Below are 25,451 nucleotides of genomic sequence, written 5' to 3'. Positions count from 1 at the left end.
CCCCCCTTCTCTTTCTGCCTTCAGTCTTTCCCAGCATCAGGGTCTTTTCCAGTGAGTCAGCTCTTCCCATCAGGCAGCCAAAGTATTGGAGCTTCAACTTCAGCATCAGTCCTTCCATGTAATCTTCAGGGTTGATTTCCTCTAGGATTTTGACTGGTTTGATCTTTTTGCATTCCAAGGAACTCTCAAGAGTCTTCTCCAGTACCACAGTTGGAAAGCATCAATTCTTCGATACTCACCTTCTTCTGGTCCAACTCTCTCATCCATTCATGACTGCTGGAAAAATCATAGCTCTGTCTATACACACCTTTGTTGACAGTGATACCTCTGCTTTTTAATATATTATCTTTCTTTGTTATAGCTTCCTTTCCAAGGAGCAAGTGTCTTTTAATTTCATTTGTTTGTAGTTTAGCCAGTCCTGGCTTTTCTATTTGAAATTGAAATTAAAAGGCAGGATTGGCTAATTAACAACCAAATATGCTCTATCTCCTGTGTTTGTAGGGGCCATAAGATAAGAATGGTTTTTGCAGTTTAAGTAGTTGGAGAAAACTCAAAAGATGTTTATGTTACATGAAAATTATGTGAAATTCACATTTCAGAGTCCATAAGGATGTATTATAATACATGTCACCTATTTGTTATGGCTTCCCTGGTGGCTCAGTGGTAAAACAAATCGACCTGCCAATGCAGGAGACATGAGTTTGGGAAGATCCTGTGTCGGGAAGATCCCTTGGAGGATGAAATGGCAACCCGCTCATTATTCTTGCCTGGAGAGTCCCATGGACAGAGGAGCCTGGTGGGCTACAGTCCATGGGTCACAAATGAGTTGGACAGTGACTCGACAACAGCAAAACTTATTTGTTACATATTCTTTGTCTTCATGCTACAATAGCCAAGTTGAGAAGTTGTGACAGAGGCCATATGACCTGTGAAGTCCAAATATTTACTGTCTGGTTCTTTTCAGGAACTGTGTGCTGAAAGTTCTGAAGGTTCAGTGTGAGACTGAACACAGGCAGTATTTCACTGTTCTTGTGTCCAGTGTTTCCTGTCTTTCATATCAAAGCAATAGGAAGAGATGGAGTTGTTGTCTCTCTCTCGTGTGTTTCCCCCACCATGGTTCTCCAGGGCCAGTGCTTCATGGTTGGGGGCAGAGGGAGAGATTTTTTGTGTGTGTGAAAAGGACTTGAGACTTCCAATTAGAATCCCTTTTTAATGGTGATTTCGTGGTAGTGACCAATCCCCTTTCAGGCATACCTTCCCAGATAGCCTGTGCATGAAGCTCAGTCTGGACTGAGCTTCAGTTCTTGGGCTGTGCCCTGACTTGCTGGTAAGCCCTTCTCTCCATTCCCTGTGGTCTGTGCTTGGTAATTCGTGTCCTCAGGAAGATATTTGACAATCCATTGTTCACCCAAACTCACCAGAGTGAATGCTTGCTTTTAGGATTCTTGTTTAGTAGCATCTTAGAGCTGCCTGCCTGCACCAGGGTTTAGGGTAGTCATCAACTCCACAGGCCTGCCCTGTCATCCCTCCATGCCCCCAGCCCCACCCCAAATTAAGAGTTAGACAGAAGATTCCAGATTATTGCTCTGTCGATCTTTCAGATCCTTTTGGAAGGTTAGATATTTGTGTGTGTTTAGCAGTCTTGGGCCGGAGAAGGCAATGGCAAGCCATTCCAGTACTCTTGCCTAGAAAATCCCATGGATGGAGCAGCCTGGTAGGCTGCAGTCCATGGGGTCGCTAAGGGTCGAACACGACTGAGCGACTTCACTTTCACTTTTCACTTTCACACATTGGAGAAGGAAATGGCAACCCACTCCAGTGTTCTTGCTTGGAGAATCCCAGGGACGGGGGAGCTTGGTGGGCTTCCATCTATGGGGTCACACAGAGTCGGACACGACTGAAGTGACTTAGCAGCAGTAGCAGCAGTCTCGGGCAGTGACTTGATTCCTGTCTTCCTTACCTTAGTACTCTGAATCTCCCTCCACAGGTCAGATACCAGGTCCAGGTTCCATGATGCCTGGGCAGCCCATGCCAGGCCGCATGATGCCCACCGTTGCAGCCAGCATCCACCCCCCTGGGAGTGGCCCCACCCTTCCTGGTATGCCTCCAATCCCAGGAAACATCTTAGGACCCCGGGTACCCCTCACGGCACCTAATGGCATGTGTAAGTACCCAGGTGGGAGAGGGACTACCCTCGGGACTTTTGGGGAGAGCTGTAGACAAGGGAGGCAAGCACCATTTGTTCCCTCTGGGGTGTGACAGATCCATGGACAGTATGACCTGTGAGGGGGGCTTCTAAAAGGCTGAGCTTTGGTCATTGCACTTCAGCATCCCTGGTGGACAGGTACCCAGGTGGTGAGCGCAGAGTGTTCCCAGTTAGTTGGGCTCCTATGTCACAGCCTTCGTGGATGCATTTGTGACACCACGGGCTCTGGCGAGGCCAAGGGCACGCCTCACCCATGCCTGTTTGAGCCTATCTAATTTGAATCTGAGTAGATATACAGAACTACCGGTAGTTATTTTCTCTATAGGAGCTTTTTATGGATTGAGGATTTAAAAGAGGTAGGTGTAAAGAAAGGAATAGGGTCTGGTTTAGGGCAGGAATAATAAGTTTTTGTCCAGTATATTGGTAATAGCTGCTTAGACTTAGAAAGGAGTACTCAGGGCTGTGTTGAGAAGGAGTTTGAAGTCTTAGCAGGCTCCATGGATCAGGCACATATGCTGCTGAACAGTGTCTGTGGCAGTGTGTGCAAAGCCAGCTCAGTTTCGCCATGGAGCCCTATGTTCCGCTTCAACTCTGACGTCCAAAGGGGTGCATCAGAGCCTGGCCTGCCCTCAAGGTAATGATTCCAAAATGCAACTGATAGTGGCCATGTACCCCACCGCATCTGTGATCCCAGGTCCTTTTAGAGGAGGACCTGGGATCCTCATGAGGTGGAGTCAGCCCCTGTTTGTTTTTGATAACAGCTTATAATAAAATAATAATGTATTTATAATACAAAAACATGAAGTACTAACAATGTAGTTTTAATATAATGCAGAGAGCTAGGATGCAGAGGAATTCCTGGCCTCCAGGAGCTTTAGTTGGGAAAATAAAACATGAACAAGTGGATAGTAGTATAGGATTTACCATAAGTTATACAAGGCTCTGGAGTGACTTAAGCTCACTGTAGTGCTCTGGGAGACTTCCTAGGGCCAGGAGACAAGTGCCATCAACACACGTGCGTCTCCTTTCTCATTGGACCGCCAGGGACGAGGACAGAGTTAGGTGCACAGAAGAAAGACAGCAGTTGAACCAGGTCAGTACAGGGTCACAGTTGAGAAACGAGGGACTTCGTTGCTGATCCAGTGGCTAATATTGCACTCCCAATGCAGGGCACCTGGGTTTGATCCCTGGTCAGGGAACTAGGTCCCACATGCTGCCACTAATGATCCTGCGTGCTGCAGCTAACACCCGGTACAGCCAAATAAATAAAAATATTTTTTAAACAAAGAAAAGCAATCTTTGTTGAGTCAAGGATCGGAGATCATAGTCTAGTGCGTACCTCTTTTCCTAGTCTTGCTGCCCTGTAGGCGATGTAAAAATGTCCTGGCTGACTGGGAGGGTTGACCGTGCTGCCATACCTATTGCAGACATGTCATTGGTCTTTACCACTGTCCTGTCCTGCTGATAACACCTGATTTGTATACACGATTCCATCCTGAAGGGCCCTCAGTGCAGTACCTTGAGAGTCTGGAAGGTTTGGGGTGCTTCCCATCACTGCCTGCCCCAGATGAATTTCAGGGATCCTGAGCTGCTGACTCGGCTTCAGGGCATTGGGCAGGCCTCATCAGGCGAGTCGCTGCCCTCTTCAGGCCTTACTTTGCTCCCCTGAAAGATGATACCAGGGAGTAAATCGGTGGGCTTCACAATGCTTTGAAGAGCCTTAGCAATTGGGTGGAAACCTCCTGAAGGGAAGGTTGGATGAACTAGCTGGTAAGCAAGGAGGCACTTTAATTGTTTTTTTCATTCGTTTTCATCCCTGGCAAAATCTCGAAGTTTTTAAAACCCTGGATTGAATTATCTCTATGGTTGCTTTGTACACTAAAGCAGCCAAAGTAGAAATAGGAAAGATCTCCTTTCCTAATTGTTCCCTTCAGGACCTGACCTCATTTTGGCCAAAAATCCAGAGACTACAGTTCAGGAGTTGCGGGGCCTCCCCAGACTGTCCAGCTTGTTGGCCGCTGCCTCAAGTCAGTCTCTGTGACCCTGGTGGAGACAGTTCATAAGAGCCAGCAGTTTTTGATAGGCAGTTTTGTGCCCAGCTAGGCTGGGCACTCTGAGAGAAAGAAAAGAAGACACAGAACTTGCCCAGGATGGAACTTATCATTTAACTGAAGAGACAGAATTAGCAGCGAGAAGCATTAAGATAATGATGAAATCAAAATATAATTAAGTTCTGCAAAGGTCTGAAGGGATTCTTGGAAGGAGCGGGCCTTGAAGGAGAGTGGGGCGGACTCAGACACCTCCCTACCCCGGCGCTGCGCGGGTCAGGGGAGCCACAGGAGCGGTAACATGGAGGTTCAGGTGGACCGCCCCATGTAGACTGCAGCGGCAGCCACGCCTCACAGTCCATAAAGAAACTTCCTTCGTAAGTCCCGTTTCCCTGCATGGGCTCTTGCCCAGGCCTCTTGTGTTTCCGTCTATGACAAGTTCCTTTTGGATGTGTTTGCAGATCCTCCTCCGCCGCAGCAGCAGCCACCACCTCCAGCATCTGCGGACGGAGGCCCTCCGCCTCCCGCTCCTGGCCCACCAGCCTCGGCTGCACCCTAGCCTGAAAGACACAGGGGATGTCCGCGCCCAGCACCCCCGCTGGAGTGGGGATGACAAGACTTGTGTTCCTCCGCTTCCTTGGGTTTCTTTCGGGAGTTTTCTTCTTACAGCCCCAAGCACGCACCCTGAATTTTCCCCATTCCCCTTGCCACCCCCCTCCGTACTCTGACAGCTGCTGTGTTAGTCCTCCTCCAACACTCAAGGGGGGACGCCTGTGGTGCCAGTGTGCCCTGGTCATCCTAAAATACCTGGCGTCTCCCTGACCTGCTGTGGGGTATGCTGACAGTGTGTCTGCAGGTCCTGTCAACGTTATTGGCCTGTGTCTTTATCATTATTTGCTCTCCTGCAGTTCTGTTCTGTTTTTGCTTTGTCTTATGCTTGTATGGATAATGCTTTATACTCATTATCACTTTTCTTTCTTTTTCTTTTGGTCATTATTGCTTTAAAGGAGAGCATCCTAAGTTAATAGGAACCAAAAAATAGTAATGGGCAGAGGGGATAGCCAGAGGGGACAAACCTTAAGGCATTGTAAGTGACCTTATTTCTGCTTATCTGAGCTAAGAATGGTGCTGATGGTGAAGTTTCATGAGACTTTTGCCACACATGGACGCACCAAAATTAAAAGAGATGGGGAAAAGGGACCCCCCCCCCGATGTTATCCTTAGTGAGGACCGTGAGAGCCTCCAGCCTGCCTGGCAGAACACCCCCTTTCATCCCTGGTAGGGGAGAGCACAAGCTTTAGAAGAGATCCACTCCTTGCCCGGGCCCACTGGTTCTGGTTTTCTATGCAGACGGTTTGTTTGATTGCTGGGGGCAGGGGGTGGGCAGTTTGTTTTTCTCAAAAGTGTAAGCAGTGTAAGCTTTGAGGGCTGTGATTTGGGAGGCATTCCTGAGTTCCCTAGACTAACCAGTAAAGTTTTGGGGGTCTTGGGCAATGGTCATCCAGTGAATCTAGCCCACTGTTCACTGCTTTGTGTGGATTCTTTTTTCTCCCTCTTTACAAGAAAGAAAAAACAAAACAAAAAAAAAAGTAGATAGTGCTGAGTTTAGCTCATGGACTTGGTTAGGTTGGCTGGGGGTCCAGGTCCCCAAACTACCTCTTGCAGTAGTCAGGGTGAGTGGGATTTAGTGAAGCGGTACTTTGGGTTTGGGGTGGGATTGGAGAAGTGGGGCAAGACCAACAGCCTCTCACACCTTCTCCCTTCCCGGTCTGAGACCTCACATTCCATCTATCTCATGGTTGTCAAGGAGATGCTGTGGGTACCAGCGAACTCACTTGGCAATCAGAGCATCATGGTTTGAGGATAGGGTGCTCGGGCTGGGAGAGTGGAGTGCCATTCCAGAGGAAGAGCCACAAAAATGCCTTAATATGAGCCCATTTCTACCCCTGCTGATGAGTGACTTGAGAGTTCTAGGTTTTCTCTTCTTGTCTTTCTTCCCTCTCCTCTATCCTTCCATGAGTGGGGAAATGGTGTTTTGGGTCGAGCTTGGTTTCCAAAGCACCTGGCCACTTCACATTCTCAAGTGGCAGTTTCCTTTAGAATGCAAAGTGGAACATCTTTTGGATATCTTTTCTATATATTCTATAAAGCTTTACATGTGTGAGGGTGTGGGAAGGTGTTTGTAAAACACCTTAGAACCTTTTTCCTTAATATCAGAAAGCAACAAAAAAAAATCAAACCACAATTAAGATTTGCCTTTCAAACCCTCAGGTGTTACCTCTAACCAGGTGGCCCTGGTCACCATCAGAGTACTGGAACCAAGGAGACCTTGTTCCTTTAGTAAGTTTATTCCAGACTGTTGGAGTAGAAATGAGCTTGTTCCTACTGGAGTTTAATTCCATTGCTTTTGACTCCAGAAAGACCCCAGTGCCTTTTGACAATGGCCAGGGTTTTCTGTATTTTCCCGCCGGTCTTTCCCAAAGGAAACTCATTCCAAATACCTTTTCCACTGAGGTCTTTAAAGGAAAATGGAATTCTGGTTCATACTGTGGTCTCTTGCAACCTCAGGTCTTTAATGTGATCACTTTCAAATTTAAAAGATCCAGGTGGAAATATTTTAACTATGCTGGTAATAATTCTACAGAATACCTGAATTCTTAACACTGTTGTGTTTCAGTATAAGTGGTGACTTTTTCTTTTTATGTCTTTGATCTGGTTTTGTTCCTGTAATACAGCAACCCGATTTTGTGAGGGGGGAATAATATGTGGTTTTTGTACAAAAATGTTTCTCAGTGTGTTATTTTGGAAAAGTGAAGGGAGGGAGTTTGGGGAGACTGGAAGAAATTGATCAAGAAGGCCTAATCTCCCTCTTTTTCAGTGAATAAATGAAACATCATTTCTGGATTCTAGTCCCATTCTCTGAGTTCATATACGAGTTTCTTCATGTGTCCTAGGAGGAATCTAAATATTCAGCCTCACCTCATCTTGGTCATCAGTTACAGTTCAGTGGCTCGAGTTTCCTGACTGATTGACCACCTTCTCACCTTCATGGGGCTTAAGGAACGTATGGTTGAATGTGCCTGGCGCACTGTTGATTTCCGAGATCAGACTGAAGAGAGATGAGTGGATGTTCTTCAGGAAGGGTGGCCAGCATCCTGGCACTTCCAGCAGAGAAGTAGTTCTGCTTGGTGCACAAGAGAATGTTGGTTAGGTCGCAGTTTAGACATCCCCGACTCAGAGGCAGGCACTGACTGACAGGCGATTCTGTGAACTCTGGCACACTCATGGCTAGCCCTTGAGCACCCACAGGTGCAGGCCCTGCACAAAAAACAGAAACTGTTTTCAAGATGCTTGTGAACCCAGCGAAGCAAAAGAAGCAGATTCTTTGTCTCCCAGGAAGTGGACACTTGGTCCTTCATCAAAGTATGTTAGCTGACTGTGCTGTGCTTTCTGACCTATTTGACCCTTCCCTCCAGTGAAGAGTGCTGGAACCAGCTGGGTGTCACAGGACACGTCCACTCCTCTTGGGGTGATGTGGGACGTTAATCCTTGATTCAGACGAGAGACTGGTCTGTCAACCTGAGTGTGAATTCTTTTTAGAACACACCAAAACTTGTACAATTAACGAAGTTTCCGCAGGTTCCTCAAATCCTTTCTGTGGAATAACTCCCCCCAAATGCAATTGAGAACAGCAGTTTTCCAACTTCGGTGCAGATCAGGAACATCTACAACTTTGTTAACATACAAGCTTCTGGGCCCCATCCTCAAAGCTTCTGATTCAGCAGGTCCTTCTGGGGTCCGTTCTGAAATTCTGCCTTTTTAACAGATTTCCAGGGAACCCTGATGGATCTTGGGACAACCCTTTGAGGATTGCTGGTTAAGAAAGTTGTATGATAGAGCAAGCTCCCTGCAGTTTCTGACAGTCCCTCTGTGAGTCCATTAGTCTCATAAACATTTGAGAGCCTATTGTGTGACAGGCACTGGAACCTGCATACAGTCATGACTAAGGTAAGGCAAGACCCCTGCACTGCAGGCCACTTATGTTTTTGTAGGGAAAAAATGGGGGATAATGTATATGGTCTGGGGGATACCAGACTGTCAAAGAGTTTCTATAGTGCCAGGTGTCCACGAAGCAAAAAGGAACGGTATAATTAGTTGTTTCCTGGGCGATAATGTACATAGTCTGTGAATTAAATGTTCTTCATGATTTCTGTCCTTCAAAGTTTGGTAAACTGAGGGTCGACCTTCAATTCCCAGAGGGTGACTAAAAGGGTAGAAGAAGAGAGAGTCTGAAGACTCAGCCAAAACAAAGTTTACTGAATTTACAGCTACCTCTCTTGGGCCACCCCTCCCGACTCCAGCTGTCAGGGGACACCAGCGGCAGAGAACTTTGTATGGCCCCCCATCTTGCTCCTGGCTCGCACTGCAGAACTGGAGCCATCTTTACTCCTTTCTGCCTCCAGAGGCCTTTCCAGGCCCTTACATACCCATGTGGATCAGCCAGGTGCCTGATTGCTGGCAGCCACTTTATACCACCACGCACTCTTAGGGTACAGCCTTTGTGGGTCTCAGCAGAATCACCATGCCTAACACTGTACAGTGATAACCACTGTCGGGTGGTCCCCAAGGGCTTTGGGAGTGGGCGGAGCTCCTGATTGGTTTGTTGTCAGTGACAGTGATGGGTCTCCCATGGCCATCCCAGTTGACTGGCATTCCTTGTTCCAGTTATCCGGCAAGAGCTGTGGGGTTCTCTGGCAGCACTTAGGTTGCCTGCTGAGGCAGCCGGACTCTTCTCAGGCAAGCCTGGCTGCTCCACGACAGAGGCTGTGTTGGCATGTGCAGTGTGTCTTTCTCCCAACTGATTTGGCTTTGCAGTAATGAAGTTCAGGGGCCTTTCCAATTTGATGGCAGCCCCACTTCCCAAACAGGATGACCACCTCCAAGTTGTAGTCTAAGTCTCTTTTTCTAAGTGCACTTGTGCAAATTGAGAATCCCAAGCTTCCGGCAGTGAGGAGGTGGTGGTCAGCACAAAGAACTCAGACCCCTGCCTCTTGGCTCTTTGCATCTTCCTGGTAATGGTGCAAGAAGGATCATTCCCAGCAGCTCATCACCAAAAATGTCACAGAGCTGACTGCCTATTTCCCTACCAGGGGTTGAACCTGCGACCCCTGCATTGGAAGCATGGAGTGTTAACCACTGGACCACCAGGGATGACCCCATAGCATCAACTCTTAAACACCCAGGGGGTCAGGGGGAGAGGCTGGAGTTCCATTCTGCCAAGTGAGGCCCTACCTCTGCATCCTGATTACTCTTCTGAAATTAAGAAGCAAGAATGAAAAGCCTCCATAATAAAATGGAGAGATTTGAAATCAAGATGTTAGTACAAGTCCTGGTCTTAGCAGTTCATTAGCATGATCTCAGTGTCCATTTGCAAGCATGTAAAGTGACCAGTAGAACAGTAGTAGTATGTTTGTGAAGAGTCAGACAAATTAGAGCACTTGGAAAACTAAAACCTCAGGAAAATGTTAATGGTTAGTACTGAGGACTTAAAGCCAGGAACTGTGCTGCTTCCTGTTCAGACTGAAATATGCCCTAGCCACAGCAGCAGGAGCAGCTATGCCCTGGAGAGCAGCCCCTGGCTTTGCCAGGGGCCTTCTATGCACAGAGTGGCAGGCTGTATCCATGGCAGTGGGCTTCGTGCCTTTCTGGTTCTGCCAAACCCAGTGGGAACTTGAGAGACATACAGAAGCCATAGCCTCAAACATCCCTCATGCCCAAATCCAGGAGACTTGAATGTGGGAACATGGAGTGTAAGCTCTAGATAGTCTATTTACCTTTCTTTCACTCTCCAATTTCTACATATTCTCGCTTCTCTTTTTTAGCCTACCCTTGCACTGTGCCCAGGAAAAAATAACCACATTCATTTGACACCCTGTGGTTACTACTTTCACATATATGAGACAGGATACTGACTCTCTCAAGGTCACTGCCTTGATGAGCTTCTGGCTTATGGAGGTATCACCTAACCAGGTGTGCTGTACTTCGTTATGAAATTGCTGGGGAGGATCAGAATGAAACTGAATGATAATATTTGATATAAAATCCCCAAATGAAGAAAGTAGTAATAGAATCTTGTCTCCAGGGAAGGGAGGAAGGTCACTGAGGAAGGAGGTGTTTCATATTTTACTTTATACCATATGCTTGTTTTACCTAAGTCAAAGATTGAATTTAAAAGGATATATTTAAGTGTTAACAAAATATATGAAAAGATATATAAACTGGAGTAGGTAGAGCTTTAACAGAGGCGTGTGGAAAGAGCAGCTACCCAGACCTTTATTGTGAAAAACCCAGGAGTGATTGTCATGCTGTAGGCACCAAAGGACCCATCTGTGAGGCCTCCTTCCCACAAAGACTGGCCTCAGGAAGGAGGAGGAGGGCATGTCCACCAAGGTCCTCCACCTTGACAACCCTACTCAAGACTCAAGGAGACACACAGAAAGCAACCCAGAAGGCCTTGTATGTAAGGCCAAAAAAAAGATGCAGAGAAAAGCTACAGGAAAGAAGAGGTGGTGTTGGCAGGTCCCTTAGTACCTCTCTGGCTTCAGGCAAGTGCAAACCTCTGTCTGGCCCTCTGCTCAGAGAAAGTTGTATTTCAAACTGCTATATACTGTCCCCAGAGGCAATATGAAGCCATGGAAAGAGCTTTAGCACATCAGCCCCTTCTAGACCCACAGTTCTATAGTGGGACTAAGATGGTTGCCCTTCATTCATTTATGCGAACTACCCACCTTAAGCAGCTGCACCTGTTGCTTCCCGCACAAGTGTCTTGCAGTCTAATAGGAAATTATTGTAGACAGACAATGAGATCAGGGCAAAAGTGTCTAACTACTTGGGTCAGACAGAAGGCTTCCTGGATGGGAAGGTTATGGGAACTGAGCTTTCTGGGTTAAAGGATTTGCCAGGTAGATGGGGAGAGGAGGGACCAACCAGGACGAGCAAGTAGATCTAGTTCCAGTGAAAGAAACAGACTTTGAATCAAGGCAACCCCATCCAGAGACATGTACTAGTGACAGTTCTTGGTCAGTTATGTGGGTCCCAAGTGACAGAAATGGAAGTGTCTCAAATACCAGAGTTCCCACATCTCAGGCAGTGACCTTGAATATCATCATTAGGGTTAATAGATCAAAAGGCAGACAGTCGGTTTGGCAAAGTAGGTGACTAGGCTGCGATTCCCACCACCAAGCAGGGATCTGGAGATGAGTGGTTTTGTACCGCAGAGTGAGCTTAGGACAGGACCGACAGACTGTTAACAGCTGACCTGGCATAGGCTGTTGTCCCTAGACTCTGATCTAATCTCTTAGGGATAGGTAGCTCAGCTGGTAAAGAATCTGCCTGGGATTCAGGAGACCCCTGATTTCTGAGTCAGGAAGATCCCCTGGAGAAGGGATAGGCTACCCACTCCAGTCTTCTTGGGCTTCCCTGGTGGCTCAAACAGTAGAGAATCCGTCTGCAATGCGGGATCGATCCCTGGGTTGGGAAGATCCCCTAGAGGAGGACATTGGCAAACCCACTCCAGTATTCTAGCCCAGAGAATCCCCATGGAGAGGAGCCTGGCGGCCTACAGTCCATTGGGGTCGCAAAGAGTCGGACGCGACTGAACGAGCGAGGGCCGGGACTACCCACCAACCTTAGCTTTGGTAGACCGGGAAGAATGGGGGGGCGATTTATCTTGGAAAGGGACCAAGGAACCGGGATTACAGGCCGCACCCTCGGCTGCCTTGAGGAGGGAAATTCAACCCCCTGCCCCCAGGATGCGTTCCGGCGGGCCTGGCTGTGCGAGGTCTGGGGCTTTGGCTGCAGACGGATTAGGTCTGATCCGATTAGAGCCTGGGAGGTCCACTTCGCCCCCTTGCCTGGCACTGTCATCGCCCGCCCCGCCCTCGTGGGGTCTCGGGGACCTCCCGGAGACCCTTCGCCCTGAACACCGGGTTGGTGCAGAAATCCGAGAAGCTCCGTGTGCCCTGGGTTCGGCTCACTGGCACAGCGCGGGCTGGGGCTTCCGCCCCCTGCGGCCCTTCCGAGCCCCGCCCCGAGCCTGCGGGTGTCTGGGAGCCCCAGTCAGTGCTCGCCGCTTGGCGGGTGGGTTCCTCGCGGTTGGGGGGCCCGTGCCAGCCCCTCTACTGGGAGGGTAGGACCACGGCCCCGCCCCGCAGGTCTCCCGCCAGTGCACCTGGCAGCTAATGCCACGCGCGGCTCTGTGCGCCTGCTCGCGCGCTACCCCGTGTCCGTTTGTCTCCGCGTGCAGAGCCGGGGGTCTGTCTGTCCCCACCGCAGGAGAACTGAGCAGGGCCGGCGTCAGAGCTACGTGCGGCGGGGCGGGCGCGGCGGGCGGGGTGGGGGCGGCGCTGAGCGCGGCAGCGGCGGCGCGGGAGGCGGGGAGGCGCGGCGCGCCGGGGACAGCGGCGGACGGCGGCGGCATGCGGCTTCTCCCTTTGCCCATCGTGGGCTGAGACGGCCGCAGCACGGGCGGGAGGCGCGGCGGCCGGTGAGCCGAGGGCGCAGCCAGCCGGGCAGACCGCGGACAGCGGTCGGGGCGCCGAGCCATGGGCCGAGCCGAGGGCGGGGGCCCGGGCCGGGGGCCACCGCCGCTGCTGCTGCTTCTGGGGGTTACGCTGGTCCTCGCCTCTGGGGCCGCGCCGGGTAGGTACAGACCGCGACCGGGACCCCAGCGGCTCTCGCGCCCCACCTTGGGCCAGGGTCCCGTTGGCTTCGGGTACAAGAGGTGTCCGCGAGCTGTGCCAAGGGGGCGGGGCAGCGTCTTGCCTGCAGCCCGGGAGGGGGAAGGGGCGCACGAGGAGATGGGGGGATTTGGTGGAGGCGACTCGGCGGCCGCCACCCGAGTGTGGGGACCGAGGTGTCGGCTGGGGGTGGGCCTGTTGGGGCGGGGCCTGAGGGTGAGATTTCGGGGCGGGACCTGGAGGTGTTGGCGGGGCAGGAGAATGCGATCTCGGGGCGGAGCCCTAAGGGTGCGACTTTGGGGCGGGCCTGGTGGTGGAATGGAGCCCCGAAGGTAAGACTCTTTGCGGGGAGCCAGAATTGAGGGCCGCCAGGGTTAGAGCGCGGGTGATGTCGGGGGCGGGGCCTTTCGCTTGGGGGCGGGGCCTAAGAGAGGATAACGTTTGGTCGGGTGTGTTCTCGGGCTTGTGGGCGGGCTCTGGGCGGGGCTTAAGGATGGGCGTGGCCTTGGGAAAGCTTGACGCTGAGGCTTGAGGTTGGCGAGGGTCTGAGAGAGCAGCCGCGGCGGGGGCGAGGCGCTGCCCCAGCTCTAACGCGCTCGCGGTCCCTGACGCCCCGCCCCTCTCCCTCCCGCCCACAGTGCGTGAGGCGGGCAGCGCCGTCGAGGCAGACGCACCGGTGAAGAGCGTCCCAGCGCGGGAGCCGCGTGCTAACGACACGCGGGAGAAGGCCGGCCCACCAGCAGCTGGGAAAGATGAGACTTCTCGGACTGCGCCCGGCGGCGAGCGGGCCTTGGTGGGCCCTGGGGTCGGGGCTGAGGAGGCGCTGGAGGCGTCGGCGGCGGTGACAGGCACAGCCTGGCTGGAGGCCGACAGCCCAGGCCTGGGCGGAGTGACCGCAGAGGCGGGCAGCGGCGACACCCAGGCCCTTCCAGCCACGCTCCCGACTCCCGACGAGGCCCTCGGGCCGTCCTCGACGTCCCCAGACACCTTCGAAGCTATGGAGGCCAGTGAACCACCCTCCCCCACCCCTGGCGACAAGCTGAGCCCAGGCCCTGAACTCCCCAAGGAGAGCCCCATGGAGGTTTGGCTGAACCTGGGAGGCAGCACACCTGACCCTCATGGGCCAGAGCCCACGTACCCCTTTCAGGGCACACTGGAGCCCCACCCAGCGTCAGATATAATTGACATCGACTACTTCGAAGGATTGGACGGTGAGGGCCGAGGCGCCGACCTGGGGAGCTTCCCTGGGTCGCCAGGTACCTCAGAGCACCACCCTGATCCCGGGGGAGAGACCCCTTCCTGGAGCCTGCTTGACTTATACGATGACTTCACCCCCTTTGATGAGTCTGATTTCTACCCTACCACATCCTTCTATGATGACTTGGATGAAGAGGAGGAAGAAGAGGAGGACAAGGATGCGGTGGGAGGTGGAGACCTGGAAGATGAAAATGACCTTCTAGTGCCCACTGAGAAGCCTGGTCTTGGGCCCGGGACAGGCCAGCCCACCAGTCGGTGGCATGCTGTCCCTCCGCAGCATACTCTGGGGATGGTCCCTGGCAGCAGCATCGCCCTCAGGCCCCGCCCAGGAGAGCCAGGCAGGGACCTGGCCCCAAGCGAGAATGGCACCGTGTGCCGCAGTGGCTTTGTGAGACATAACGGCTCCTGCCGGTCAGTGTGCGACCTCTTCCCAAGTTATTGTCACAATGGCGGCCAGTGCTACCTGGTGGAGAACATTGGGGCCTTCTGCAGGTAAGGACGTGGCAGGCAGGTGTCCTCCAGGGGGGTTGTCAAGAGAACTCCTGAAGGGGGCATGGGAGGATGCCTCAGCAGAGAGGGGGATGTGGCAGGTTCCCAGAGATTGTGTGTTTATTGGTCAAGAGATGGTCCCAGTAAATATTCTACAGACTAACAGCTTAAATGTACTTCCTGTGAACTCATCACTAGGAGAGTTTCCTCAGAAGTAAGATTGTTCATTTCCTCTAAGTGTTGTGCCCTTTACCAAACCAGTAAACTATAAATGCGAAACGAAAGGACTTGGCCAAGGATTTTGGAAAAGGCCTTTGCTGGCTTGAGGGCAAGTTCTTGTTGGCAAGTTCTAGCTAAACTTGCTGAAGGAGAAGGTCCATAGACGCCCTGGGAGAAGAGAGAACTGCTGATCATTCCCTCTGAGCCATGTACAAGGCAGAAGAAGGGCTCCGTGACCCTGGGGGGCACATGCTTCAGGTGACACGATGAGGACCTTCTCATTGGATAAAGACCCAGAGAGCAACCATTCAAACAGGTCAAGTCAAGCAGAGTGGCCTTCCTCACACAGCAGACGTTTGGCGTTTCTTAGTTCTGGATAGTGACTTTGCTCCTTCTACCTTGGTTGTTGTCTTCCTGGAGATACTCAGTCTGACATGTTTTAAAGAGCCAGAGAGTTTAGTGTCAGAGTAAGGATATTGTGTGCAGCCACCAGCCCATGCCTCATTAGTGGTTAATCCATCTACCTGCCCTCACCGCAACGTAGTTAACCTGCTGGAGAGCGCATGGGCTTATACTTATTCTGGATGAAGCACATGTCGAGGGCTGAGTGGTTTGCTTCTCTCTGTCCTTTACAGGCCCTAGAAGTGGCAAGTAGACCTCAGATTCTTCTGGGACTTGTTTCCACCGGTCCTAAGAGTGAAACATTTCTGTAATCTGGGTATCTCTATTTTTTAAGTGCCATTCCCTATGGTTCTTTTCCTGGGTCTTTTTGGAGGTATATAAAGAATTCAGATTCTATAGGTCTTAATATTCTGATAGAAGAATAATATAATGCATGCATGCTGTGCCTTTGTCATTAAAGCTTGAGTTTCCTTCCTATGAAGTTCTTTACTATAAATGATTGTGTCATTAGGGTCACTAATATTGGATGTGTCTACACAGCTCTGATTGGTGCTGTCCAGCCATTGCCAAAAAGAATAACTGTGATCAAGAAGTTACGGCAACAAGACCTTGCTGGTTGCTTAAGGGCTACCAGAAATACAAGGAAACCATGATTTTCCTCCTCAGACTCTAGTTGTGGAGGGAAACTATAGTAATGATTTTAGCCTGGGAGCTATGGAATCTGTGCAAAATTAGTATCTTTCATCCTATTGGAGGGCTGGGTTTTCACCTTTGAAGTTAGCTCCTCATCAGAGTATTAAATTTGGAGCCCTCATTGCCTCTGGAGCACTAGAGCAGTTCCCAGAACTCCTGGAGCTATCAAGGGACCCCCAACAGTAAGCATGACCTCACTGAGTGGCATGCCTCTACTGACCACGGATCCTCCAGTGGATCCTGCCTTAGGAAGACTTCTCACTAGTCCACTCCAGCCCCCCTAGCACAGCTTCCATCCCAGGATCACCCACCCTGGGCCTCCCTACCAGAAATTCCTCCTCTGACGGGTACATCCAGGCCCAGCCCCAGCTTGGAAGCTGTTTTACATTCCACTCACAGGAGGCTGCCGAGCCCTTGGTTGCAGACTGCAGCATGCTTTTGTCTGTGTCAGCCGACCACTGCAGGGAAATGAGCAGAGCTATGGCAGAACTTCACCAGAGCACTCTGTTAGAGGGACCTTTTTTCCCCGCTGTCCTCCAAGGGCCTCCCGCGACTGCAGAGGAGCAGCTAGATAAGATAATTCACTGCTTGCCATAGAGCCCCACTCTCTTCTGGGTGTGGAGTGGCTAATTCTCCCGGGTTTGATTTCCCCATTTCTGGACTCCTTTCTCCTGTCTGTCATTCACCCTGAGGTTCATGTCCTCCCTCCTTTGCCTGCCTCTGTATCCTTCCACATTTTTTCCTCTTTGAAGCAGCCTGGTTCCCATGGAAACAGCAATGTCATTGGAAGAGTTGGAGCCTGGGAATGTCCCCAAGGGCAGGAGAAAGTCACTCAACAAAAGGACTGAAACCCACCCAGAGGGTTGGTTCTCACTGTGCTTTCATGACAGTTCTCATGGTGACAGGACAGGAAGCTGCAGGGGTGGCACTTGGGGGGCTGCTGAGATGGGGGAGCATGTACATCTATCTTTGTGCTTGTCCTTGTCTGTCGCTTCCTTATTTTCAGTGTCTGGTTAGCCACGTGAACTAGATAGGACTGCAATGCCCCAAGATAGGGCGGGTCCTACTACTTTGTGGCAGTAGCTCCTGTTGATCTTGTTTTTCATCTTTTTTTTCCCCACCAGAGCCCAGGGCAGGGGCTTGGGGGGTTCTGGGGGAATCTTGTGATTGTTGTCATTGAAGTGGAGAACGGGGTTCCCTTCCCTCAGTCACTTCACAGGCCTGTGAATGACCAGTGTGCTCAGTTTCTCAGCACCCCGTTTACCTCATTTGTGTCAACCACCCTTGATGCATTGGTGCCACACATTCTTCATGGTGTGGTTATAAAGATGAGGCAAGAATAGCAACCCTAAAGTCTGCACAGATGAGGACCCCACACTTCCTCTAGCGCCAGGGTCAGGGGTCAGATGCTCGCTGCGGCCACGGCTGCCTGCCCGTCACCTCAGCCTCACCCTGTCGCCGCTGCAGGTGCAACACGCAGGACTACATCTGGCACAAGGGGATGCGCTGCGAGTCCATCATCACCGACTTCCAGGTGATGTGCGTGGCTGTCGGCTCAGCCGCCCTCGTGCTGCTCCTGCTCTTCATGATGACGGTGTTCTTCGCCAAGAAGCTCTACCTGCTCAAGACAGAGAACACCAAGCTGCGCAGGACCAAGTGAGTCTGTGACTGCCAGCCCCACCCTGTGGGATCCAGGGATGTGGTTATGAGGGTTTCTGGCATCTGCTGTCCATCCCTGCTTGCGTTTTTCATACCAGAGATTCACCCAAGCTTACCCGTTCCTCCACAGAATGTGCTGGAATTGCAGCAGAGGTTAGGCCCCTGTGGCAGACTGCAGCTGTCCAGCACTATTCCACACACACATACTCACCACGTTTTCTTAGGATGCTTAGAAAAGGCAACCAGAGTATAGCAGCTCCCGACTCTGGTCAAGTAATTGGTCAAGTACTGAGCTCAGCCCCCCACCCCTATCTGATTACACCTGCTTCCCAGGTCTTTGACAGCCAGAGGCCGGTATGAGGATTTCGCTCCTGAATCAGCATGAAGTGGCTCCTCCAGCTCCCTCAGATGTGCCGTCCTCTTCAGTGAAAGGATTTAGCAGCGCGTTGCTTTTCAAACTGGTCCGTCCTGGTCCAGGCAGAAGAACAGAGGGCTCAAGGAAGTCCCCGTTCCCTCTCAGGAGAATGTGGGGAGTGCTAGGTCCTCAGCCTCACTTCCTCCACTGTGGATTTGAAGGGCTGTGTGGGCATGTGGAGTCTCATTTCAGCTCTTCTCTGAGCAGAGGAGTGACAGCTGTGCGTCTGTGAGAATCAACATGTGTTTACCCTTGAAGCCCACGCCTTGAACACTCGGATGTGACCTTACCCACCGCGAGACAGTCACTGTTATCACTTAGCAAAGGAAAGAACCTTCTGAAATGTCACAGGAGTCAGAAAAGAAGGAGACTGGTGTTCAGCTTCCTCAGGACCCAGGAGGCAATTCATGCAGGACTGCCCCCACCCCCTTCTCCCCCTGTTGTTTCCCCCCAGTTAATTCCCTCCCCCTGACCCGAGACTCCCTCCAGAGAATGGGACTGAAGGACTTGTCCTGGGTCCTGGGAAAGGGACAAAATGCCATCTGTTGCTCCTTTGCTGGGTAAACTCGTGGGACATGCAGATGCCAGCGGCTCTCTGCCGCCTTTCAGCTAACCGTCCTGGGGCTTCGAGGGCCTCTCCATTGTGCCTGTGCATTGAGGCAGGGCTGTCTCTGCATGTGATCACAAGCCAAGGCCCTTGGCTCCTCACACCGCCACTGAGGGGTGGGGGGAGGGTCAGGGTGGGAATGGGACCACCTACCAGGGCTGCTGCTGATGACCAGGGAGAGGAGGGCTGCCAGGGCAGTAGAGAAGCAGGAGCTGAGGCCCAGGGAAGGGCACCCTTCTAGGTCTTCCTCCTGGAACCAGTTTGCATTTTGCACAGAGCATGGCTCCCCCAGCCCTTCAGCTCAAATGCTTTCCTTATTTCCCTCTGCACACCTTTCTTTCCCAAGCCTGGTTACCACTCTGAAAATGCTATTAATACATGTACCCAGTGCACTACAGATACTACTGTAGCATATTGATTCTAAGATACCCATTTTCCCCCCACATATTAGCATCTCTGAAACTGGATTGTGTCTTACGGTCGCTGGCATCTTATAATCACTGTTGACCAGATGGCAGTCATGATGTAGTTGTAATTGTCTGGCAGGCGCAAACATGGTCATAGCTGTTCATATCGTTGTCAGTTCTTTATCTAGAGTCTAAATGAGTGCCTCAAAGTGTGTAATGAAAACTCTAGGTGATAAGAAAGGATTGGATCATGGTTTAAGTGGTAGGTTTTTCTTAGTGGTACAGCAAATAGGGGCACACCCATAACATTTGACAAAATACAGCACTTGCCCTGTGAAGCTTCTATCAGATATCGCTGTGATCATTTCACTTACATTTTGCCTTCTCTCTTCTGTCCTAACCAGCAAATTCCGGACCCCATCTGAGCTCCACAACGATAACTTCTCCCTGTCCACCATTGCCGAGGGCTCTCACCCAAACGTAAGGAAACGTTGCGACCCTCCGCGTTCCCCTCTCCCTCACTGCCTGTGCCTTGGCTCGCTATGAAACACTATCTGTCAGGTAACTTGTCTTCCCATCTGCCCTTGTGCCTGCTCCCGCCCCTGCCCGCGTCGCTGGTTCACTTCAGCATATGGAGCCACCCCTTAGAGCTCTGAGGGTCTGGATAGTGTGGCCTGTCCGGGCCATGAAAGTGAGAAGGGCGTGATGTCCTGTCACTTCCTGGACAGGCAAAGCAGCACAAAGTGCAGGAGAGCCGTTCCTGGGATGGCGCATTATTTTTAGCTTCATCTCGGCTTTAGAAGTCTGATTTTTGTCTTCTTTTCTGCATTGAGAAGAAAGACTCTGCTTTTCTTGCTAGGGACTTTCTCTCTGGTCTTTGAAGCAGATGGTGCTTGTTCTTTGGGGTGAATGGGAAAACCTCTGGGATTGCTGGAAGAACAGTCTCTTTGACACTGTTTTGAGAGCCCTAAAAATGAGCAGGCTTATATACACTGGTTATGTACACTGAAAGAGGCCAATCTAGGATAGTTTTTTTAAAGTTTTTGATATAAAGGGAAGCACAGAACACTGGCAGAACCATAAGTGTAGGGATAAATCTGTCCTTATGAGGATGGGTTTATTTTATTTTATTTTTTTTTGAGGATGGGTTTATAAATGTAAGTTGAAACCCAATAAGAAGTCCCGATAGACCATTTCCTTTTTTTTATAACTGGGGAAAGCGCATTCTCAGAAGTCAAAGGAGAAAATAATAGTATATGAGGCTTTGTTCACCAAACCCCAGAAAAGAGCAAGTTGACCTGCAGAAGGAGGAGAAATAGAGTCAATTTAAATAAGAAAAAAGACCAATTTAAGCTAACTTTTTAAAGACTTTGCTATAAAGGATAGAGAAAGAACAGATATATTTTACGTGGTATGTACTAAGATACTAAGTTTAAGATGAGCATAACTGTCAAGGTAACAAGATGTCCTGTCACCTCTGAGATTGGTGACCACTCCAATCAACCCACAAGGATGTAGGATGTGCCTTGTTTTGGAACACCCCGTCCCAGCATACCCAGCCCCTGGCAGTGATGTGCATGTAGCTGTCATTTTTGAATTACTGGTGACCAGTGGCCTGCCATGGGTTAGGGTTAGGCACCCACTGTCTGATGTGCCATCTCATACATGAGGGAGAGCAGGCCTGACCTGTACAGGAGTGCCTGCAGTCAGGATGTTTATTATCCACAGAGTGCAAGGGTCCTGAGCAAAGCTTCTGACTCATGCATTTCTGGCAGCCTTGGTATGTCCACCTTTCCTCCTCACAAAGATGGAGGGGAAGGAAATAGTGCCTCTTGGAGGCCTTGGTTGCAGGAGCCAACAGAAAGGTTTCCAGTTCTTACGGACCCAGCTTTGGGAAAGCAAGGCATTTATCCAGGAAAACTGCCACTGACCCTGAGTTCAGCATATGGCAGAACAAAAACACAGTGGAGCAGGGTGGTCGCTGTGGTGGACTCTGCCCGGGAGGGCCCTGGGCTTGTCTGGGCGGCACTCAGGTCGGCCCTCAGCTCTCTGGCTCCTCTGGGATCCTGGCCATTTCCACGGGCATCGTTCCCTCAGCTTATGCCCCAGGGTACATCCTGTCACCTCTGCCAAAGCCCTGAGCCTGTGGGGGGTGGCTCTCCTGTCCAGCAACTGGATTTTCCACTTCACCTCTCCTTCCCCTCACCTCACCCAGAAGTCAGACTTGGTTATAGTCAAGATTTTGTGCAGTGACAGTGAAGACAGTTACCACCTTATGATGAAGTGGAGCCCTGGCCGTTGCTTCAGCCACCGCAGTGACTGCTGACAAGCGCTGCTGGCAGCAGGATGAAAGTGAGAACCTCCAGATGAGCTGGGAGCTGAAACGGGGGCAGCTAGTCTCCCCATCCCTCTCTCTTCACCCCTCAAAAAAAAAAAAACCTTGTTGATTTTGGCGTCTACTAAAATTTTGTAGAATTTTCTTTATCTTAGTAGAGGCATTATTTCTTTTACATAAGTCAAGGAGATGGAATGGGTCCTTTTCCTACTCAGTTCCAATAATCTCTATAAACCACTGTCTGAAAAGATTTCAAACAACAAAGTACCACTTTGGGTCTGGTCAGGGAAGGGTCCATGGCTGGTATCTGTGTCAGGGCACGTCCCTCTCCCCTGCTAGCCTCATCACTCTGTGCTGCTCCTGGACTGGGCTCTCTGCAGTGATGTGGTGAGCCAGCAGCTGAGAGTGTGTGGGTCTTGTGTCACTGAGCATCCAGCCTCAGAAAGAAACTTCAGAAGGAAAAGGAAAAGCCCGTGGCTTTTCAGCCCCTGCTATGAAGGTTTACCCTTTTCCGGGAGGAATGACAAGAGTGTAGAAGGCTGGGTGCCTCCCACTGCACGGCATGAGCGAAGTCACCTTAATTCTGTGGGTGAACTGCCTGAGCACCGGAAGCCGCCCTGTCCATCTCCCAGCTGTGCTGTCAGCAGTGTCATGGCGGGGACTTGGTCCTCCTGAGGTTGGATGGATCTTCCAGGAGGTCCCTTAGTGTTTCCCATCCCCGCCCCAGCCTGCCAATTTAACTCTTTCCTACTTCCCAGTCTCTGTTTCCTCCATATATTTGGTAAAACACTGGCTGCCCGCCCCCTTCTGATAGAGGCTTGTGTCTGAACAGAAAGACATCCAGGCCTGAACCCCTGGCAGAAGGACGCCCATATGGCCGGGACAGAAAGCTGGAAATAGTTCCCAGGGCTTAGGCCAGGGCGAGGTCCAGTTTCCTCGCGATGAGAGGCTTCCACCAAATCAAAGGCAAAGGGGCCTTCAGCTAAGGGGCTCAGCCACCCTAGGCTTAAGAGGATGGAGTTCTGGAGCAAACATGTAGACAAGAATGGCTCCATCCTGGTCTAGACGTGCCCTCACCTGTTCTACCTGCTGAAGCTTGTCTCATGGCATTGTCAGATACCTGTGTTCCTGATTTGTAGGGTTGACTTCTCCCACCCATTGGCCCAGAAGGCAGCTTTCTCCTCCATCCAAGTCCTCAAAAGGCCAGACTTAATTAGGTTCCCCACCTTCATGGCATCACAGTTTTGATGCCCATGTCTATACAACTCACTGAATTCACTGTTTCACGTTATGAGAATATCCCTGTGCCCCTGTAAGCCCCCACGGAGAGTGCGATGGGCCCAGGGTAGGGGTGGTTATCTTGAAAAATGTGAAAGTGAGTTCCATCCTTGTCAGAAGAGAGGTGAGTGTAGGCCATTCTGTCTCGCTCCAAATTTTGCTGTGATCCCCATTCCCTTCTACTCAGGGTCTCAGGTGTTTATGTCCAACGTCTTCCCCCACACCTCACACGAGCTCTACCTCATCCTGCTTCCCTCTCCATAAAAAACCCTGTGTGTTTGTGTGTGTGTGTACATGATACACTTAATATATCAGGGCGATCTTTCCATCTCAGCACATATACATTTATGCCACTGAACAGTTTTTTCTCAGCCTCTCCAAGCAGGGGTAGAAAATACCCACTGCCTGTAGGTGCTGTGTGCAGCGGCCTTGCCTGAAATCTGTCTCAACACAGAACGAAGTTCGTTTCGCCTTGTGCTTGTCTCATCCACACTGGAACTGGGGAGCGTGTGTTCTGCTGTTGTCTGTAAATCACTCCTGAAGCCTTCGAAACTCTCAGATTGCTCTGTGCAAGCCGGTCTTCTGCGACTGCTCAGCAAGGCTGGAGCAGGGGACAGGTCACAGTGATTTCTACATGCACAATACATTGAACACCCATAGCGTCCGATGTAAGCCTAGCGCCTTTCCCTACTTTCCAACTAGTCCCTCCCCTGACCTAGTGCCATTACAGGTCAGACTCAGGAGCAGGCAGCATGGAATCGGGCTCACCGTTCTGTAGAAAATGTCCTGGTCCTTAATCACCATGAGTATCTTGAATTTCAGAAGTGATTAAAGCAAGAAAGGGCTGAGCTGGCTGGTCAGATAGACACGTTACCCTTCTTGCCCTCTGTGAACCTGCCTGGGTGGCTACACAGCCTCTTCGATCTGCAAAAATTCTGAGCACTTACAGTAACTATTTGGGGCTTCTGAGAAAGAACCGAGACCCCCCTGGGTAAAATCTGCTCAAGGCCTCCTAAAGGAAGAGTAGTAGAAAGAAGGTGTCGCTGTAAGAGCTCTCTGAACACAGAGCTGGAGGGCTGTGTACTGGTGCGGGTTTCCTGGGAACCGTTAACAAGTCCAACTAGGTTCAGGAGCTCGTCCTAGGGCTGCAGGCGACATAGAGAGGCAGTAGGGTGCGGGGAACTGTCAGAGAGGGGTTGCAAATCAGCAGCATGGGGCTTAGACTGAGGGGGCACCTTGGAAGTCGGCGTCTGTGTGGTAGATAAAGTCTGATAGGCTCGCACGTCTCCAGCCTCTAGTCAGAGAACGTGAATTTGCTGTGGGGAGAGGGGCCCTGACTCTGCCGGAATCAGCTCTGTGCCTGACCACAGCCCTGTTTGCACACCAACAAGTCATGTTCCTGATCAAGACCTTTTTGTGAGAGCAGAACTCCTCAGGATGGAGGGCCGTGTGAAGAGGGGCCGGGCAGAGCTCACCAGTAGGTGAGGCTTTAGAGGGACCAGGCTGAGTATTAAAAGGGACTGTTTCTCCCCAGTCTGGCTTCTGTTAAAGGTATTTGTAACGCAGTTACCTGTCGGGTTTTCATCTGTACATGGCCAGTGTTTTTTGAGGATGATGTTTTGAAAACGTGGCTGCTAATGAGTCACTTTGGTTCATCCAAGCCTCAGCACTTTTCTCAGTTTTACTTTTTTTTTTTAGTAAAATAGAAAAGTCTGAGATGTTACTTTATTCCTCCACCCTTTCTCAGTTTTACTTTTTTTTTTTTAGTAAAATAGAAAAGTCTGAGATGTTACTTTATTCCTCCACCCAGTTTTCTCCTTCTCATTCTGGCCTCATCTTTTATTTTTCTCGTCCAGGATGATTCTAGCGCTCCCCACAAAATCCAGGAAGCTCTCAAGTCCTGCCTGAAAGAGGAGGAGCCATTTAATATCCAGAACTCCATGTCGCCCAAACTCGAGGGTGGCAAGGGTGACCAGGCCGACCTGGAGGTGAACTGTCTTCAGAACAACTTAACCTGAAGCCAAGCAGGAGAGGAAATGAGGGGGGCGGGGGTGGGGGAAGAAGCATTATCTCCTCTTGTACAGATTCTGTTTCTTGTAACCATTTGTTAAACTCCTTTCTTTTTCTGATCTCATGGCATGCCTTGGTGTATTTTGTACAGGAGGGGAAAATGACGCCATAAGCAAAGAACCCGAAGAGAATTACAATACATTGGATTGTGCTGTCTGTACATTGCTTCTGCTGCTGTGATTTCTAAACCTATGCTATTATTCAACTGACTTTTTTTTTTGTACTTTGACCCACCTTTTTTTGAAATACCAGTTAAAAAAAAAAAAAAGTTCTTGAAATAAAACTTTTTAAAAAGCCATTTTTCCTGGTATACCTGTGTCTACTCCCTACCCTTTCTTGTCACTTTGAGTTGAATTCTTACCTTTATTGAGTATGTGTATTCATACGTTTCATACATAGAAATGGTCTATGTATTTGTCTGCTTGAGCTGCCATAACAGTACTACAGCCTGGAAGGCTTAACCAACAGACATTTATTTTCTGAACTTTCTGGAGGCTAGAAGTCCAAGATCACGTTGACAACAGTTTTGGTGAGGCCTCTCTTTCTGGCTTGCAAACAGCCACCTTCTTGCTGTGTCCACAATGGCCTTTTCTATGTGTGCATATGGAGGGAGAGAGTTCTCTGGTGT

General features: G+C 50.6%; 2 protein-coding genes across 3 annotated transcripts in view; both read left to right on the top strand.

The window, feature by feature from the left end:
* SMARCC1 (SWI/SNF related BAF chromatin remodeling complex subunit C1) overlaps positions 1 to 7,158 on the top strand; it is a 129,267-nt gene extending 122,109 nt beyond the window's left edge. For both annotated transcript variants that reach the window (XM_055413703.2, XM_055413702.2), the window contains exons 27-28: positions 1,988 to 2,164; positions 4,716 to 7,158. In XM_055413703.2, coding sequence (XP_055269678.1) covers positions 1,988 to 2,164; positions 4,716 to 4,813 — 275 coding nt within the window. In that variant the 3' untranslated portion in view covers positions 4,814 to 7,158. The remainder of the gene's footprint in view (positions 1 to 1,987; positions 2,165 to 4,715) is intronic.
* Positions 7,159 to 12,686: 5,528 nt separating this feature from the next.
* Positions 12,687 to 25,115, top strand: CSPG5 (chondroitin sulfate proteoglycan 5). The gene is made up of 5 exons (XM_055413704.2): positions 12,687 to 12,954; positions 13,631 to 14,741; positions 17,520 to 17,708; positions 19,545 to 19,620; positions 24,610 to 25,115. Exons 1-5 carry the CDS (start codon positions 12,858 to 12,860, stop codon positions 24,769 to 24,771), a joined length of 1,635 nt encoding a protein of 544 aa, XP_055269679.2. The 5' UTR covers positions 12,687 to 12,857; the 3' UTR covers positions 24,772 to 25,115.
* Positions 25,116 to 25,451: the final 336 nt, after the last annotated feature.

This window comes from Moschus berezovskii, chromosome 24, assembly GCF_049115385.1.
Source record: "Moschus berezovskii isolate FMDL1 chromosome 24, NW_MosBer_1.0, whole genome shotgun sequence".
Lineage (NCBI taxonomy): Eukaryota > Metazoa > Chordata > Mammalia > Artiodactyla > Moschidae > Moschus > Moschus berezovskii.
The sequence above is the reverse complement of the archived record's forward strand: the minus strand, read 5'-3'. Positions and strand labels throughout refer to the sequence as shown.

Bases quoted from the DNA above. Each gene is read 5' to 3' on its own strand.
- CSPG5 (XM_055413704.2), top strand. From the start codon at position 12,858: ATGGGCCGAGCCGAGGGCGGGGGCCCGGGCCGGGGGCCACCGCCGCTG. The intron at 17,709-19,544 runs GTGAGTCTGTGA...TGTCCTAACCAG, and splicing joins ACCAAGCTGCGCAGGACCAA to CAAATTCCGGACCCCATCTG. The intron at 19,621-24,609 runs GTAAGGAAACGT...TTTCTCGTCCAG, and splicing joins CCGAGGGCTCTCACCCAAAC to GATGATTCTAGCGCTCCCCA.